Genomic DNA, 19,586 nt, shown 5'->3' on the forward strand with positions numbered 1-19,586 from the left:
AATTATTTATGAAACAAAATAAAATAAGTGTTGTGTTTTGGTGAGTTAATCTTAACTAATTACTGTAAGAAAATAGGTGTTAAAATGGTTATCTTGATAGAGATACTATAAGAAAATACAGAAAATGGATTCACAATATTAGTAATTTATTAACCAAGTTAATAATTTATATTTTGGTAAATTATAATGTTAAAATAAATTATTTATACAAATTTTGCAATTAAAAAAGAACAAGTTGGTTTAAGCTAATAAAACTGGAACGTATAAAAGCCAAGTTAGTTTCTTGACATGTGGAGGAAGGACGATACTTCACCTCACCATTGGAAAATTAATTTATTATTTTTAGAAATTAAATGATTTTGTGTCAAATCACCCTTACCTTCTTACACTTACGAGGTAGCAAACCATTAATTATCACAGCAAGAAAATTAAAATGTTTATATGAATTTGTTTGTATAAATGAACTTCTTAATTAGATTGTACTAAGAAAATCTCATTAAACAAGTATTTACGAAACAATGTTTAAATGAATTAGGGTTCCATTTGTTTGGCTCAATCCATCTTTGATTTGCTAAAATGGACGGACTGGTACATTTGTAATTTTTATCTTTTCTAATTTTTTATTTAAAATATATATATATTAAAAAAGGGAATTGAAGTGAAAAAAGGCCGAGTGTTGAAAAGCCCATGAAGGTAGGCCCAGAAAGAAAAGGGTGGGAAATTGGCAATAAAAGACCAAAGTATGAAGATAACGGAAGAACTAATATTTTGAAAGAAAAAGGGCGCGAAAAGAAGAAGCGTGATCTTGAAAATGTGGAGGAGATTGGGTGGAGTGTTGAGGTGCATCGTAGTAGCGATATTGCTGAAGGCCGTTAGCGTGAGGTGCAAGCCCACAAGAGAGTTTGATTCCATGCTGAGCACCGTAAGGGCCAGAGGCTACAACCTCTTCTGCAACGCAATCGTCACCTCTGATCTTCAAATGGACATTCTCTCTCACCAGAACGACATCAACGCCACCTCACGCGCCTTCACCTTCTTCGCTCCCACAGACGCATCCCTCTTCGCCCTCGACATGACTCAGACCGCCTCCACTTACACTGACACGCTCCGTTTCCACGTCGTCCCTCGCCGCCTATCTCTCGCCCACCTCCGCCTCCTGCCCGACGGTTACACGCTTCCCACGCTCCTCCCTCAGCGCCTTCTCCAACTTACGCGCCGCAATACCTCTGCCATCGCCGTCGGCGGCGTCGACGTTGCTTTCCCCGGCCTCTATTACGGCCACTACTTTGCCGTTCACGGCCTCGCCGGAATTCTCAGTCCCCGATCCAACGTATATCCTTCTCCTTCTCCTTCGCCTTCGCCATCGCAGTTGGCTCCTCAGATTCGTTCAAGAAGCAGTCCTAACTCGCCGGCGAACCAACCAGTTCTTGCTCCAGTTCCGAATTTCGCTTCGTTGCACGTTCCCCCGGCTGAGGCTCCGGCATCGGCCACTTCGCCGGTTGGTTCTTCAGAAGAGGAATCTGAGTGGAAAGGTTATACTCCGGCAGGTTTGCCTCCGACATATCGTGGTTCAGCAATATCACAGCCACCGGAGGGATATTCCGAGGCTTCAGCTCCGGCTCCCGAAGCATTAGAAGGAATGAGAAAGTGTCTGAATCCCGTTGTGGGGTTGGAAGAATCTGACATGCAATGCCATTCAGCATGAATCGTACATTTGAATTTGCAAATGAAGTTTCTTTTTTGTTTCTTTGGCCTTTAGGAGTTTAAGAAATTTCAGTGTATATCTCTACAGCTAAACAAAAAATTGATTTTGCTGTTGCTTACACGTTCTTGGGATTAATGAACAAAAATCTTACTACTATGACTAAGAAATCATGACAAATACATTAAATTTATTATGTAAAACCAAGACCTTTACGAAATACACTAATTAACATACAAAGTGTTATTATACTAATAACTATGATACCAGACAAAAGGAGCTTTCTTGAATATCAGATATTGGTTTCATCATGTAATAGAGATTGAAGAGTTAAATATGCTGATTTTGACCAATGGGGAAGAATATGTTAGGTTAGGAATGTATTGTGTAGTCAAGAAGTTGAATGGATGGTCAACATTCTGAATTCTTCCACAGAGAATCATGCTATAAATTCCTTAGAACAATGGTGCGTGGAAAGCACGTAAAACTTTTATTTTTTAAGAGAATAGAAAAGTTTGACAAATAAGAAACGTATCCACGTGCTACTGTTATAGTAAAATAATATTAAAATTATTTAAGAAGTTATATTTTTCGTTTTCCTTTCAAACCAAATAAACAAAAAGTCTTTATTTCTCTAGCTTGTTGTCATTAAAAATCTATATAAAGAGAGAGAGAGATATCATTTAAAAGAGAAAACAAATGAAGCAGTTATCGTTAACTTTTTCTATATTATTGATTGAAAACAGAAATCGTGTTTGTTAGACAGTGAGTGATATTAAGTCGGTCTGCTTTCTGAGGAAGGAATAGAATAAATCAAAATCCTTATGAATGAAGGAGTGGATAAGTAACTTGCAGAAGCATTACAACCCAACGCGTAAACGTGTGGTTTAAATATAGAAAGCATGATGATGAAATGATGATATGGCACCAAAAAAGGAAGAAAGAAGGAAGCATGATGGTGACATTAATTGAATAGTAATAAAGATCACAATAAAACTATAGAAGAAAAAAGAGGAAAAAACTAACGAGAAGATTAAAGAGAGAAAAAGACAAAGGTAACACGTATGTATGTGTATTTAGTAAGCGATAAACAATCGTTTTAAAGAAACTATAAAAGGATTTCTGGGTTGTGTTTTGTTTCAGCGTTTTTACTCTCTCTCGATGGCATGCGAAAAGGAGAAGAGTGGTGAGAAGCGAAAAAACCTTGGTATGTTCACCCAAACGGAGATTGAGATGGCGAGGCAGCTCGTACAACTTAGCAACAGCATCACAGATTCTAGCAGCACTGATTTGCAGGAAGATGGGCGTAGCTTGAACAGCGGCGAAAGCGTGGAAGGGAAATGGCAAAAGAGCAACGATGGCGATATTAGTGATGCAGTAGAGGATGTGTTGGCAGAAATTGAAGAAGATGAAAGCTTAAGGAGAAGAAACAATAGGTACCGCTACATTCAAGATTTGTATAATTCTACAAGATCAACTGAGGAAAAGTGTACATAATCCCAACTTTCGCAAATTTGTAGACACAGACATGACTATTGTATTATATCTTAGAACTGCAATATTCAGAAGATAGAATAGTATGTATATATATATTAGCATGGTTAGTCATGTGAATGGCATTTTACTCAAGAATTTCTCCAGATTACGCTTTTAGGATGTTCTACGGTAGAAGTTCAACCTGATTAAAACATTAGTATGCATAGAAGATGAATAACTTACAAATGAAGAAACCCACAACGTCGGATGACTCCGTTGCGAAGCACAACTTTATAGTTTATTATTTTGAATTGACTTTAGTAATTTAAGTTATATTCAAAAATTATCATCTAAGAAGACATGATAAAATTTAGGTTTATTTTTCTATTTTACCTTATAACAATTAATTATAATTAAAATTAATCTAAACAAAATAGATCTTCTAAACTACCTTTAACTTATGTGTCAAAACATCAAATTTATTTCACACAATCTATTTTAACTATAACGAATTATATCTTACGGTTTATCGCACACTGAATGTACCACAACAAAATCCCACACATCAAACGGTAGCTGTGTCGGTACGTTAGTGATATCTATAAATAATCTAATTCGTACGTGTCTTACAAATGACAGATTAAGACAAATATCAAAATATTCATTATAACCGGAATATACAGACGGACATTTCTTCCTAAAACAAGTGTAATATGCAAAGTTGAAACCGTTTCACTGTCGCATAAGAGAGACTGAGAGAGAATTGTCGAATAACTATCAAGTGAGACGTGAATTTCACCAATCGGTGCTAAAGTTCAAAAACATAGAGGTTAGCTACAAAATTATCAACAGTATACATACACTTTCAAGAATATAGAATGTTTGATTGATCAATTTGAGAATAATTTCATATAAAATGAAACATCTAATTCTTCATAACTAAAAGCTCCGATGCTCACGATGGTACATATTCGGTCAATCCCTGCAATTTACTATGATCAAGGTTCTGCGCGGTCAGTCCAGCCTTACTGTGGTACACCTAAATTATACAATCAAGCACGTCAATAATGGCAAGAAAGAGAGAACGTAGAGAGTCCAATCCAAATACAAAATATAATCAAATATCCAATTTCAAAAGCTTCTAGGCCAGTGAAAATTACTTACAGTTTGTAGCATCATCCTCAATCATTCCCAGAAATAAAGCAGTGTCTTTAATGCTTATTGTTGAATAAGCAGAGAGAAGCAGCTGAAACATCTCCTTTGTGTAAAGTTCTGGAAAAGTGGATTGGTGTTAATATTTTTATCGTACTATAAACACCAGATATAGGTGCACAAAGCTATTTGGAAAGCAATATAAAACAAAGAAGCATATTTAATAAAACAAAACATAAGTCAATGTGAAGGAGCACAGTACATTACTACTTCACTACTTTTATGCAATATCCATACATCCTCTATCTTCAGTACACGTTAGCCCGAGAAATTACAACATTCGTCTACATATTTTCATGTTATATGTGTAGGGGTAAGGAAAGTCCAACCAAAACATTTTTAATTTTTCGAGGTTTGAAATATAATACATTTTGTTCTCACCAAACTAATTATACGGTCTCAGTGCATTCAACATTACGGCAATCTCACAGCAAAAATAACAATGCATAGTGTTACGTAAAACCAATAATACTTTAAAGAAATTAATTGATCCACACATACACTCTTCACCAATTTCCCGATGTATAACACGTAGTCTATAATTAACATTCAATAAAATTAACATGAAACGGGTTATAATAAAAGTGATGACAACATTTTTTATGAAGTTATGACCTAGGATAAAAGCTTTCGTCTCAAACACAACATAATTTACGTATATACAGTTGGATTGTTTAGAAGACATTCGAAGTGACAAAGTGAGTAGACTCGCACAACAGGATTTTAAAGTCTTGCCTGAAAATGAAGCAACTAGGCCTTGGACATCCTGACTCCAATCAAAGCCACGGATTGCCTCGTTCACTCCAGCATTGTCACATAACCAGAGCTTCTGACCGATTCTCTAAACCACAGTGACTTCAGGCTGGCTTCCTTTGATTGACGAAGGTATTGATTTCCAAAGAAAGAGCGCACTGTTGCTGAAAAACCAGAACACCACTTCCAAAATGAGATACACAAACACACGTATTAAACGAATCAATTGCAAGACATGAATTATTTATTTCGGAAGCAACATGTGAGTAAAGTAATAGTCATTTCGTTCAGATATACAAGAATGTAAAGAGCGAAAACAAGAAGAGAATTGAAAGATAGATACATGTCGTGAACATAAAAGTGAGCGAGGAGGTGAATGGCGTAGGGCCAATCGTCCTAGTAAGCAATGTCATCAGCTGCAACCTGAGTGAGGATTCGTGAATTTGAAGTAAGCCACAAACCCTAATGAAAGGGGAAAAAGAACAAGAATCAAATAGACAGCTACCTGAAGCATTAGGTTATCGCATACATCCGCAACTTTGTCGTACGACTTCGACTTCGAATCCAACGTAAAGAGAAATCCATCACTCTCCCATCAAATCCCTATAGCAGCAAAACTCAAACTAAGCGCCAACCTCGAAATTCAAATAAAATGGTCAGTTAATAATTCTCTTACGCTACCAAACACGGCATTAGCAGAGCCAAACCTCAATTCGATGCGATGAGATGAAGTGAAGATTGAAAAGCTCAAACTACATTCTTATCCTCCGGCGAAGACCTATATATACTTTACGATAACGATGTCGTTCTTACATTTCCATCGGTGACCGTACCAAAAAGTGTGTGCTCGTCCAGCCCAACGAAGTATTGGGTGCCTGTAAGTGAGGCCCATAAGGCCCAATATTAAAAAATATTGGGGGTTACTCCCTGTACCTTCCCAATTCTAACTCCCACCCCCCATTCCATTTTTAAGATTTGTTTTATTAGTTTACTTTTTATATTAATTTTCAGATATTTTAATAATGGAATTTATATGTTTTGATGTATTATTTTTAAATATATTTTTAACGTATAAATGAGAGAGTGAGANTTGNAGAGAGCGTTTGGAGGAGGAGCGTTTCAAAANCTTTGGNGGGGGTGGGGGTGGGAATACGAAGGAGAGGAATTTGAGTCTGTGTGTTTTGACTGAGGCAGACTGTAAAAGAGTAGGTTAACTTTAGTAAATAGGTGTAAAACGGTAAAAATAAAAAAACATAAAGATTAATTTTGTATTTAAAAAAAATCCAAAAAAATTGGGGGTCGGGGTTGGAATTGGGGAGGTACAGGGAGTAACTCCCAAAAATATTTGGTGACTGGGATTACGTTGTAGTATGCTGGTCTTGTAATTGGGCTAACATTACCGAATAATCGTAAGAAAAATTATTAATCGTCAGTATTACTTTCGTTCTATATTTGTTTTTTCATAATTTGAAAACTATTGACGTTGTTATTTATGTTTTCAGTTATATTTTATTTAAAAATTATAGTAACAGTAATCTATTACGAGAAATTAGATATATAAAAACGAATATTTGGCTTAAATTCAATAAGTTATATTTATTAAATTCAATTTGATCTTGTCACATTATTTTATACTCACCTATATGAGTTGAGTTCATATAGTCAAAATATTTACAAAAATTCTATGAGATCAAAACCAATCTATATAAACTCGATTAAGTCAAGAAGTGGGGGAATATTGTAGATGTCCGAGTGACATAAGAATCGTGAGTGATGCAAACACCTATTTATATGAAATTAGCGAAAATAGAAGTAGCTTTATAGGTTGACGCATTGTCATAGTGCCCCAAAATCCGCGAATGGAAGACATCACGAAAATAATTTTGTTTCCTCAAAAAGGCTCTCGTGGTGTTCACTTTAAATTTTCGACCCCAAATGATTAAAAACAATTGCCATATAAACAGATCTTCTTACAGAAATTGAATATTAATGAAATGAGGACTTTCCAAAAGCAAAAAGAAGCTGAGGGAGAAAAAGGTTGAAAAGCTCATGAGGAAGGAAGGATGCCTCACCCACTCATTTGATCTACTTTACAGTTTACACGTTGTTCCGCAGATTTTTGTCTTCTAAGTGAAGTAACCTATTCAAAAGAATTCTGCAAAATTCTCAGAAAAATGTTAAATGCCCTCTCTACTTTCATATATTTTCCAAAACCTGTTCCCTCCACTATGCAGTTTAACAATTTCTGGAGACCCATCCCTCCAATAACCATATTAAACTCCCTCTAACACCCTACCCAAATTTTCTCTCACTCCTTTCCCTCCTCATTTCCTCCTTAAATTACTCGAAGAAACGAGGATCTGGTTAGAAATTGCGTGGCCAACAACAATTTTATCAAACAGTCAATCCATCGAATCCACACTGCTTGTAAGACAGAGATTGCTTTCTTGGACTGATCACAATAGCACAATCCACCGAAACCTGTGCAATTCATTCAGTTCTTGTCGTTAATATATCAGTAAAGGTTAAACAGGTTAATGAAAAATGCATTACTCAAACAGTAGTAAAATCAGAATGATCCCACTCACACCCCATGTGCCCAACCACAGGAACAGGATAGTCACATGGTGAAGACTTTTCTGGCCTTGAAAGAAAATTAAAGTAGTGTTTGACATTTCACATTCGTAAGCTTCGTTTTTAGACAATTCCAACTTTAAATTATAAAGTGGAAACAGAGCATGGCAAAACTTACACAGTTAGTTAATCTGACATCTAATTGCATCCCCCAGAGAAAGAACAAGTAGTCCACCCCATTAAGTTTTCTTTTTCGAGAAAAAATTGCAAATTTTTTTTAGGACAAACACCATAACGAAAATTATTGAGCTTGACACCGTCGTCGTGTAGTAGTTGGTAGCCTGGACTACGAATCCAACGACCCGATTCAACACTGGTGGGGCCTTCAAATTTTACCGTTTTCTTTGCACTTTCTAATCATTCCTTCTTCGCTAAAGTTGAGTCCTAAACCGCCAATTCCACAGTTTTTATACTCCTAATCTAACACATTAAAAAATTATCGGATTTCTCGAAATTAAGGATTTCACCATTGTTATGCCCACAAAACAGAGAAACTGCACAAATCGAGTTATTGGAATGTCTAGCCATGCTATTCAGACAAATGCATAGAAGAGCGTGAAAAAAAAAGCACTCGACAGAAACCTATAATTAAGGGCTAGATAGAAAAAATGTGATACCCCCGAACTCGATTTCACGGACTATCAGTAAATAATTTTAAGAAAAAAGTCTGGTTATTTTTAATTTAGAAACAAAAAATGTATCAAATATTTTCTTTTAAATATTTGGGAAGGAATAAAAAAAAGAAAATCCAAAAGGATGCAGTGGAAAGGAAAATCCTCCAAAAATGAGTGAATGTGATCCAGCAATGCAAAAGAAGAAAAATATGGCCAAACAAAAAATAAAGTAAGAGAGGAGATGACAGGGAGTAAGAAACAGATGTCTAAGATAAAATTCAGACCAATGAAAAAACTCATTAACAATGTCTTCAAATATTAATATCATTTAAGGTAAAACAAAATAGCTTTCGGCGCAGGTTATCACACAGACAACGTGGTACAGTAGTGTCTCAGCGGCGCGCGTTAGCCGGTGGAAAAAAAAGAAGAAGAAAGAAGAGGTAAAGAAAAAGTAGAGTGGGACAGAGGGTAGTGGAATTGGCATCCGGCACAACATTCTCACTGACTCTCTCAATCTCTGCCATGGTAGAGATGAGAAAAGAAGCATAATAACCCTCAGTTTTACTTGAAAAGAAAAAGAAAATTGCGAAGAAGATGAGGGTTAAAGAGTGAAAATGTGAGGTAACCTAAATTGGGAAAGAGGAAAATTGGGTGTGTTACCTGAACGCCAGGGGAATCGAAGTTCATGACGCGGATCTTGGCGGAGACGTCGCCCAGGACGCGGAGGTCCACGCGGTCGTTGAGGGAGGCATCGCGAATCAAGTCGGCGGCGTCGGCCTGGAGGAGATTGACGCGATCGACGGCGATGGTGGCGATGACCTGGCGGTGACTGTGGGGTTGTTGGAAGAAGCCGGGGACGGTGGCTTTGCCGAGGGGGATCCCGCGGTACATGACGGTGAAGCTGGACTGGCCGTATCGGATGCCAACTTTGTTGGGGTTGGTAGCGGCGAAGAGGAGGCGAATGGTGAGGGAGAGAGAGGCCGTGGAGGGGGGAGTGGATGTGATGCCCATGTACTGCACCCCCACCTGCTCCAGATCGAACTGCGGCTTCTTCGGCTTCACCGCCAGGATTATCACCAGCACCACCGCTAGCACCAGCAGCGCCAGGAACGAGAATAGAAGGAAGAGACAACAACAGCACCCTTTGAAAGACGCCGAGGACGACGAGCGAGCCGGCGTTGTGGGGTGGTACTGTCGGTACCCGTTGTAAGACGAATGTGCTGCCGCTGTCGTCGGCGCCGCTTCCGCCGCCGCTGCCGGTGGCCATTGTCTTCGCTCGCCGTTTGGATGTGGGTGGTGGTTTGCACTCCGGGTCATTCTCTCTCTCTCTCTCTCTCTCTCTCTCTGAATGGGTTGAGATTCTTTGTCTTCTACAGTGCGTGTGAGTGTGTAATTGTAGCAATGAGAAGTTCGGAACCGGACACACAGAGAAAGAGAGAGTGAAGATGGCTTTTGACGATGAGACTGACCCCTCTTTGTTATTTGCCAAAGTTAATGTATCTATTAAATAATACATTATATTACTCATCAATCCAAAACAATGTTCCTGTGTTTATGCTCTGTAACTATTAATAAATTACAAACAAATCTGGGATATGATTGTTACACACATTATTAACTGACTCATTGTAACTGTAACAGTGAAGAAGACAATACTAACAATGTTCTTAACCGCAATATGTATATATATAAAAGGTAAATGAAGAGAATAAAAAAATAGAAATTTGGATTATAATGATTATTTGTAGAATATTATCTTGGTTCGGATATTCGTCAACACTGTGATGTCTGCATTCGAAGATTGTGTATTCTTGACATTAAACGCTAATCTACTGTTTTATAATCAATTACCATTATATTGTTTCAAGATTAAACATAACTTATGTTGATGTTATTATTATTAATGGTAGGACGTTGAATAATAGGAATGAAGTGTTACCAAAAAAGAATATTATTATGGAGATCTAGTTTCACGTGAGTTAAAACTGTGTGTAAATTTGAAAGCGGGTGTCGACATCAGAAATTGGGATAATATAAACATTTTGAAAGTGACAATTGACGATGAAGATTATCTTGAAAGTTGAAACGGTGCTGACGAATAGATGCAATTGAAGTGGATATTCTTCACGTTTTAACTGTTTCTATCTTTCTTCCTCTGTGAGGATGGGAAATATTAAAGCCCACTGGGTCCAACAAATTGGGCTACAATGTTCTTTCGGCCTGCTATTCATCTTATAACTGGGCCAGAAGTCTTGGTGAAAATTTGTTTTTAAGTATCAAATTTCAAAAACATTACTCTTCATAATTCTTTTTTTACCATAAGCAAGAAGAGATAAGGAGAAGATTCTACTTTTTGAAATGATTGAGCACAGTCCCTCTCCTTCAAATTTGTGACATTATTATGTAGAGTTCACAATAGAAATAAAATATTATTCAACAAGTTAACGAAAATTAAAGTTATTGATTCTGATAAATTACATCCAATCTTTTTTAAAATTAAAAAATCAAACAAAATCAAAATTTCAAATAATAAGTGATTCAATTTTGTATTATAGTTAAAGACAAAAAGTCATTTAATCAAAGAAAAACATTAAAGTTTTTGCTTTGATTTTCCTAACGTTCATAAACAATTTATATGTTTATATTGTATTTTGTGTTTTTTTTTTTAATGTTAATAAGTGTTTCATAAATAATTTTTGTCTCTATGTCCTCACTAAGCCTATGCTCCTTTGAGAGTAATTTATTGTGTACGAAGAAATGCGAAGATGGATTTCATATTATCTGTGCGTTCGCTTCTAAAGATTTGCGTGTATTTGAAAGCGTGGAATTGCAGGATACTTCAATTTTTCAATCTCTCATCTATGCAGAGATTTGCGAGGATTTATCAGCATTTACAATTTCACCCTCTTAAATACAGTGTATTTGTTGAAATAATTTATAGGATGAAATAATAATAATAATAATAATAAATAATAATAATAATAATAATAATAATAATAATAATAATGATAAAATAATGATAATAATAATAATTAACATTAACTTTTTATTCTTTATAAATATTTTTACAATTAAATATAACATTAACAATTATCATTTTATATTATTTTAATAGGTAGGGATATTTTGGTAATCTTTAATTTTTACCTATTAAACAATTTTTTTATCTATCACATCAATCAAATCCTATACTAATTCTCACAAACTTTACTTCTAAATTCACTCTCAATTACCCACAAATCCACTTAAAAAAACAACAAAAAAATTATCTTCAAATCCACTCAAATTCATTCAAATCATCTCCCTCAAATCACTGCAAAAGAACACAGCCTAAAGGTGTCAATTTGACTCAATCAACACTAATCTATCATAAAAAAAAAGTCTCTTTTTAAAAAATTTTCAGGGTAAAAAAAAAATCACATTCCTAACATCACCTTTAAAAATCTCCTTTAAAGTGTGTTTGATCATGTTATAAGACTCTAATTAATACTTAAAAATGTACACATATAATATTATATACTTTATTAGATAGTTTAATATATTATAATTTTATTGTATTTAAATTAATATTTTTATATCATACTTATTATTATAGTTTAATATAATTATTGACTATAATTTTTTTTATTAATTTGATAATTTTTTAGAGAAAAAACTTATAACATTTAATAAACAAGTAGTATTGGAATCTAAAAAAATACGAAAGTATTGATTAATTCTAATAAAATTCACATTACTTTATTTTTATTATATATATATATATATATATATATATATATATATTAAAGGGAAATAAATAATTGGTATAATTTAAGTATAAATTTAAGTTATGCATTAAAAAAAGAAAAAATAAACAACATATAATAAAAGAAATTCATAAAATTATTATTCATAAATTCATTATTTTAAACTTTCAAATTAAGATGTTTTATTTAGTTTTGATTTAAATCTAGATGATCTTTTCGCAAAGTAAAATTAAATGATTATCTTGTATACTTTAAAAATATGTTTAGAAATTAAATATGTTTAATCTGTCAAAGATTTCAATATTGTTATGTATTTTCCTATATAAACAAACAACCAAATTTATTGAAATATCTTATAAAGTCTTAGACTAAAATTTTTATAAATTAAAAGCACTTATATTTTTTACATATTATGAGTTAATTACATTATTTTGTATTTAAAATGAATATTGTTTTTCTAAAAATATCTCCATAGGTTAGCTAGGGATTTTTTTTTCAATATTTTGATCTTGTAGACTTTTTTAATGAAGTGTCTTTTGGTCTTGTCAGTTTTTTTTCTCAACTCTTGTGGACTAGAATCAAACCATGTAAGAGATATCAAATTGACACATCATACATTAATTGAGTAACTTAAAAATATATAGTTTTATATATATATATATATATATATATATATATATATATATATATATATATATATATATATATATATATATATATATATATATAAAATAATGAAAGAGTGAAAAAACAACAATTTATATTGTGAGTAAAATACTTAGTTAGCTTATTTCAACATCAATTTAATGAAATATCAAATAGTTGCTCAAAGGTATCACAAGTTGGTCATATTGGGAGACATAATTTGATTAGTTAAAGCCAACTAGCTAATACTTTGAAGTAGACACCAATATACAATATCTTTCTTTCTCACTAAGAAATGCCTACAACTTAAAAGAGATTCATTCTTACCAATCCATCTTCCTCTTCTTGTGTTTAAAGAAATTAGGATTCTTACTATCATTCAAAAATGAATGTTTCTATTTTTATGATAAACCTTAATTGAGGTGAACACATATATTATGAAAAAATAACGTGTCAAAATTTGATGAAGGATAAGACTAAAATAGTCATAAAAATACAACACATTAATCATTAGAACAGAAAACACCCTCTAGTTGTTAAAAATTTTATTTTAACTATAATTTAAAATGGGATAATGATATTTTAATAACTTTTTTTAACAACTTTTTGACAACAAGATACGTATCACCATTTTATTGATCTGTTTGAATTTATTCTAAAATATTATTTGAAATGAACCAATCACAGACTAACACGTATACGTTATCAAAAAATTGTAAAAAAAAGTTGTTAAAGAGACTTTTTTTTTAAAATATTAAAAATCTAATAAAATTTAGGACTAAAGAAAATATGTTAAAATAAATGTCTCATGATAACATTCAACCATTATTTGAAAATAAAATTACCGAAAATATAAGTTCGAGTATAAATCACACATTTAATAATACAAAATAAGAAAATTAATTGATATATTAGAAAAAAAAAGTATATTGAATTAATTAAAGAGAATTAGAGATTTAAGACGAAAGAAGTGAAATTAAAGGAGAAGTTTTAGAAGTTTGGTTTGCTTTATTTGAAACCTCCCTCGGAATCTTTTTCCCATATTTGGTCGTTGGAAAGTTTCCTTTCTTCTTTGTTTTAGAAAAGCAATGTCGCTCAGAGCAATGTCTTCTTCATTTTCTGTTACATTCAAAATGGAACATAATAAACAATCTCTTCTTTCTTAAGGCAATGCTTTACACATCATCACATCATACACTTCTATAACTTTTTACACAACTTTTTTTTAGTAGATAGAAAGAAAACAAAAATGAAAATTAAATTAATTTGTTTAATTAAATTCAACTGAGTAAAATAAAATATATAAAAATTAAAGTGAATTATTAATAAATATAAAAAATAAATTACTAATTATACTTTAAATTAATAAATAAACGAGGTCTGTTGGGATAAAAAATATTTTATGATATTCTGCAATATGCTAATGCTTGTATTGTATACGTAATATCCACTTATAAGAACATCCGCATATCAGTCTTATCCAGTCTTATATTTATATTCAGTCAAATTCAAAATATTAATTTTCTATACACATTTTTTAAAACAGAGTACTTTGACTTTTTTATTAAAAGAACCGTTAAGTAGAATCACTCTTAAAAAAGTTAATAATAACAATGCACAAACTTTAAAGGGTATGCATAATAATACTTTTACAATATCTTTTTACAATATTTTATTATTATTTATATTTCAAGATCACTTCATAATCAATTATAATAATCATAAACACCAACAATCATAAAATGAAAAGTAGATGATATTAAAATGTTGTCAAAAAAAATTATCAAAAAGTATCATTATTTCTTCTATTATAATAAAAAAATGTTGTCAAAGTATCATTATCCTCTACTCATTTATCATTTTATATTAATCTGTTATTGAAAAAAATTATGTATTTCTCTTTTAAAATCCGGAACCTGCCTAAAATAATCTGTATTCAAATAAAATGTATCCCTAATTTGTTTAACACTAGTAAATGTTCATAGATACTCGTAAATATATTCATTAAAAAAGTTAACATTTTTTAAAATAATTTTAAAAATTAATTCAAATAATATTAAATAACAAAATATATGTATTGTTAAATTTATATTTTTCTAAAGAAATAAATTAGAAGTTAAAAAAGTAATTTCAATAAAAGTATAAATCTATAAAATATAATTTTAAATAGTTCTTTATTGACATTTACTAGAGGTTATTCATGAATATTCTAATTGAACAATTGAAACTGTTTTACCTTACAATGTTATTGTACTATATGTCTGCACGGTTAGCAACATGTAGTATGAACAAAGGATTAAATGTGTTACTTCGACTGGTCAGCTAGGTGAATAGAATGACTAACCGAACACAAATTTTAAAAAGCCTTAAGTACAATCTATAATTATGTTTACAAGTTAAGCATACTTATCAAGTATTGGACCGCAATGACTGTTGTATTAATGATAAGTCCATCTCAAAATTTTTAAATATGATTATGAGATATAAAAGGATATATGATTGTATTTATTGTAAATATGTAATAATCGATCATCTAAATTATTGATTTGAACGTCATAATATCTTGAACAGGTATCCATCTATACGATTTAAAGTTAAAGTATCGAGAACTTAGAAAAACAATTAGGTATGCTTAGGACAATACAAGGTGATTTGGAGAAAAGTGTGATAAAAACACCTTGATTATATGATAGTCCTGGTAAAATGTAATTGTAAGATGTCAAATAGTATTATTCATTTTTTAACTTTCCTTATTACATATATAGGAGAATAGTAGTTGCTAATAAAGGTAGCCGAAGAAGTGATAAATACTATAGGCAATTGGACTTTCATGAAGGAAAATTTCCAACAATGAAAGGATTCGAAGTTTGAACAATACACAAGCTGGGAATGGGTAGTTTCACCTCCAGGATGATTTTTCTTTTCTTTGAATATCTAGGCAAGATATGTATCAATCCTGAACATATCATCATCATCCATCGCACTATTAGAATCATCATAATATTCAGAATGACCATGATCAACCTCTTTGATCTCAATATTGAAGATGAAATTGATCAAACTAAGACATGTAAAACAGGTGAGATGAAATTGTTCAAACTAAGACAGGTGAAATTATTAATATAACTATTATAATAATAAAAATTATATTTGATCAGATTCTTTTTAATCTTTTACAAATTAAATGCATTTTTAATTAAGGACGAAATTGGCATTTTTTTTAAGTTGAGAGGTATGATCCTATCAGCGACATGCAAATTACTCCACCAGCCCAACCCAAACTATCTCCCCAAGTTGGATCCCTATGCTAGAAGAGAAGATTAAAAAAAAAAACGTCAAGGAGGCTGTTAATGTTGGAAAGATTGCTGGAGAAAAGGCAGCAGGTGACACAATCTGACTACCATAAATCAATACAACATGAAATTCCTTGGGTTGAGGTATGGTATTGGGTGTGAAAAGACCTATGATATCAAATGGCTAACATTGATGATTTGCAGCGGTCCGTATTCTCCATCCTGAAACTGACAGAACGACGTAAATTGGGAATACAATTACATAAATTTAATGAAAAATATTATTTGAACCTTAACTTTATAAATATCACACTACATAAACAAATTTGTAAGGCCAATTGACATGTAAGTAATATCTAAAATTGATGAAGTCTCATTTTTTTCTCCACATGTCCCCCTACCGCAATTGAGACAGCAGCTGCAGTTTCTGATAGATCCCTCCTCATCTCTGAAATTTTAGACCCCACATATTCTTTGAACTTAGAGACTGAATCAACCAACTTAAAGAGTTCGCCAGCACGCATTTGAATTTCTTCTTCACTTTGTTTAATCGTTTCCTGCAACTGCAATTGGGATGTCTTGACAAAAATGAGGTTTATTAGATAGTGTATTGTCACATAAATCACACGTCAGTAAAGAAAGGAAAAACACGCTTCTCTACATTCAAATTTAAAAATAGGTTGTGTTTATAATTTTGGGGTTATACCAAAAACAGGTACATATTTTACTTGGATTATTTCTTATTCTGGGCCTGGTGGTAGTTTGTTCAGCTTGATGTCCCTAGGATCATCTAGAACAGTTACATACGCATGCCAAAGCTAAATCTCAAAATGAATGTATTATTGGATTCAGCAGTTCCTCTCTTCACCCAAAGTATACTTCCCCGCAGGCCATCAACACGGACTAAGCATAAAATAACTCCGAAGAAGCTAGAAAAAGAACATAGCAACTATTATGCAGTCAAAATACTCGCATAAAAACACTCGTTTAGGTGCACGGTATGAATAAGAACTCAGAAAAAAGATCATAGAAACACAACAATACAATGTAAGAAAGATGATGGCATGTTAGATAAGTATTCATTCAACTGTAGGAAACAGTGAAACAGGCTTATCAATGCAACAACATAACAAGGACATTCTCCTTAACTTGAAGAATTCTTGGCATTTCAAATTCAATATATTATTAAATAGATAATCACAAAAAGAAATTACCTTGAGAACCTCCGCTGCCTCTTTTTCCATCATATCCATTTCGTGATCTGCCAACTGCACTTCCTCCAACATTTTTTTAGCCTCAGCATAACACCCGCTTGTGTATTCCTGTGTTTCCTTCTTTTTCTTAATTAGTTGAGCTTCCATCTGGTAGATTAATCAACAAGCAACAGAAATGGAAGTCAAACAGAAGTCATCACAAGGAAAAATTACTCGTCTGTCCAATATTTGATCTGTATATTTTATCCTAATCTATATGAATATTTCCCTTATTAAAACAAAAAAAAAAAAAAATCATACTGGAGTCATGGAAATAAGACATGTGATCAGAATTTAAAAAGATGAAAAAAACATTTGTTACGGATTGCTGCCTACAAAAGGCTAAAATATATATACTCTAGCTGTGCAAGTTCCAATTGGAGAAAGCAGGAATCAATGCAAGGCAAGCTAACATTTTAACTTTCTAGTGTAAGTGTTACTACCCTTACATCAAGCTTGTTATTATCTGTGCCAAGCAAATCGTCTATTATATCGAATTCTCAATCCACTACTCACACTCATAAAACAAATGAAAACTAGTTTCCTGTACAATAGTTCAGACCAAGTGACAAACACCGCCAAACACACACGATAATGCACTTACTTGATCAATGCGCAACTGCACTGCTGCTAGCTGATTTCTTTTCCCTTCAAGCCTCGCAGCATTTTCACCAGACTTCTGCTGATAAGAAATGCACTCTTCCTGTTTTACCATAGAAACCTTTTTTATTTCATCAGCAAAGGATCTAAGCGCAGGCTTCAGCATGGTTTTGTGATCAATGCCCATTATCTCAGCAGGAGTAGTCCCCTTGCCATTCAACACATACTGAAATCCATTCCCAATCTTCAACCTAAAACCACTCAATCAGTAACATTGACGTAAGAATAAAAATGAATTCAAGACTCACCACAATATCCTTTAGCTAGCATTAAACACAATTTTCTTCATAATATGACTGTGAGTAATGAAAATGGTGATAAAAATGTGACCTCTTAAGGGCTTGGTTACAGTCCAGAGCGAGAGCTTCTAGGTCGTTGAGTTTGTGCGAGATAGTGGTGTCGACATCCCATGACTTCTCTTCCCAAGCATTTCTCTCAAGCTCAGCCTCTGCAGTGTCCCTCTCCACCGCATGTAACTCTTTCTTCATCCTCTCCACGTCCATCGCATTGAACGTCTGCGCCTCCACACGCCGCTTCAGCTCCTCGTTCTCCTCGTAGATACTCCCCCTCTCCGCCTCCTTCGCGTCCAACTGCTTCTCCTTCTCCGCCAAAGCCTTCTCCGCCTGCTCGATCCGCGACGAAAGCTCATCGATCATCTTGTGAAACTTATTTACGTCGTTCTCCAAAATTGCCTTCTCCTTTTCCAGCGCTTCCTTCGGCGAGGGCGCGGTCCGGAGCCGCTCCAGCTCAGCATTCAGCTCCTCCGCGTGGCGCCGCGTCTCGTCGAGGCGTTCCTGGGCCGCGGCAGTCTGGTGTTGGATCTTCTCCTGGATGTTGCGGTCGACTTCGTCGACGGCATCGTCGTCGCCGCGGATGTAGTGCATGTAACTGCTGACAGTGTATTGGTTGATGGCGTTGTGCTGTTTGGGAGAAGAAGAGATGTGGAAGTGAAATTTGGCGATCTGGACTAGCCAGTGAATGAGAGCGAGGAAGCTTGGCCATTGGTGAGGCGCGGCTGGGGAACGGAGAATTGATTTGTTGATTTTGAAAGGGTAATTGAGGCGTTTGAGGAGGAAAGGAAGATCCTCTTCTAGTTTGGAGGAGGGGAAATCGAGGAGGGAGAGGAGGAATTTTAGGGTTTCGAGGATGTCTTTGGCAGAGGGGAAGGTTGTTTTGAAGGTTATTGGGAAATTGTGCGAGGAGAGGAAGGAGTTGATGGTGGAAACTACCGTTTGCTGGAACTGGCGCTCTTTGTAGAAATCGAGAGTGGGGCGTCCGCCGACGCCAACGGATGAGGGGCGGCTGCTGACGTCGGAGTCGCGGGTGGGGTACTGGCGGCGGTGGAAGTCGACCGGAGTGGGTGGCGGTGGAGGAAGGAAAGAGTCCTTGGGTTGGCGACGCGCGGTAGGTCTCATCCTGCCAATATCGATTTAAATTTGAATTTTTGTTATTAATTCCCACTCTATTATAGGTGCTACAAGCCAACTGTATAATAATCATTAAAGTTTTTAGTAAACTATTTAACTGTTCAGATTAAACTTTGGAAAAGCAAGCTTCGATATGCATATTTTTTTTTTTTTTTAATTTTGAAAGAGCTG

The 19,586-nt window shown here is 34.0% G+C and overlaps 3 protein-coding genes and 1 pseudogene across 4 annotated transcripts; 1 reads left to right on the top strand and 3 right to left on the bottom strand.

Annotated features, from left to right (window-relative positions):
- The first annotated feature begins 717 nt into the window (after window positions 1-717).
- Window positions 718-1,850, top strand: LOC106775575 (fasciclin-like arabinogalactan protein 19). Its single transcript, XM_014662721.2, has one exon. It carries the CDS (start codon window positions 812-814, stop codon window positions 1,703-1,705), a length of 894 nt encoding a protein of 297 aa, XP_014518207.1. The 5' UTR covers window positions 718-811; the 3' UTR covers window positions 1,706-1,850.
- A 2,091-nt stretch (window positions 1,851-3,941) lies between these two features.
- On the bottom strand, window positions 3,942-5,738 carry LOC106774991 (annotated as a pseudogene).
- A 1,372-nt stretch (window positions 5,739-7,110) lies between these two features.
- On the bottom strand, window positions 7,111-9,708 carry LOC106775148. Its single transcript, XM_014662215.2, has 2 exons — window positions 9,052-9,708; window positions 7,111-7,624 (listed from the first exon to the last, which is right to left on the bottom strand). Exons 1-2 carry the CDS (start codon window positions 9,706-9,708, stop codon window positions 7,538-7,540), a joined length of 744 nt encoding a protein of 247 aa, XP_014517701.1. The 3' UTR covers window positions 7,111-7,537.
- A 6,458-nt stretch (window positions 9,709-16,166) lies between these two features.
- On the bottom strand, window positions 16,167-19,438 carry LOC106775109 (kinetochore protein NDC80 homolog). 2 transcript variants are annotated; one of them, XM_022786926.1, is made up of 5 exons: window positions 18,319-19,438; window positions 17,933-18,179; window positions 17,290-17,436; window positions 16,477-16,653; window positions 16,167-16,297 (listed from the first exon to the last, which is right to left on the bottom strand). In XM_022786926.1, the coding sequence occupies exons 1-5, from the start codon at window positions 19,401-19,403 to the stop codon at window positions 16,244-16,246; spliced, it is 1,710 nt and encodes a 569-aa protein (XP_022642647.1). In that variant the 5' UTR covers window positions 19,404-19,438; the 3' UTR covers window positions 16,167-16,243. The 2 variants fall into 2 exon arrangements, with proteins under 2 accessions (XP_022642647.1, XP_022642646.1); XM_022786925.1 differs by having other exon boundaries at window positions 16,167-16,303.
- Between the last annotated feature and the right edge of the window lie 148 nt (window positions 19,439-19,586).

Source organism: Vigna radiata, chromosome 10 (genome assembly GCF_000741045.1).
Source record: "Vigna radiata var. radiata cultivar VC1973A chromosome 10, Vradiata_ver6, whole genome shotgun sequence".
NCBI lineage: Eukaryota > Viridiplantae > Streptophyta > Magnoliopsida > Fabales > Fabaceae > Vigna > Vigna radiata.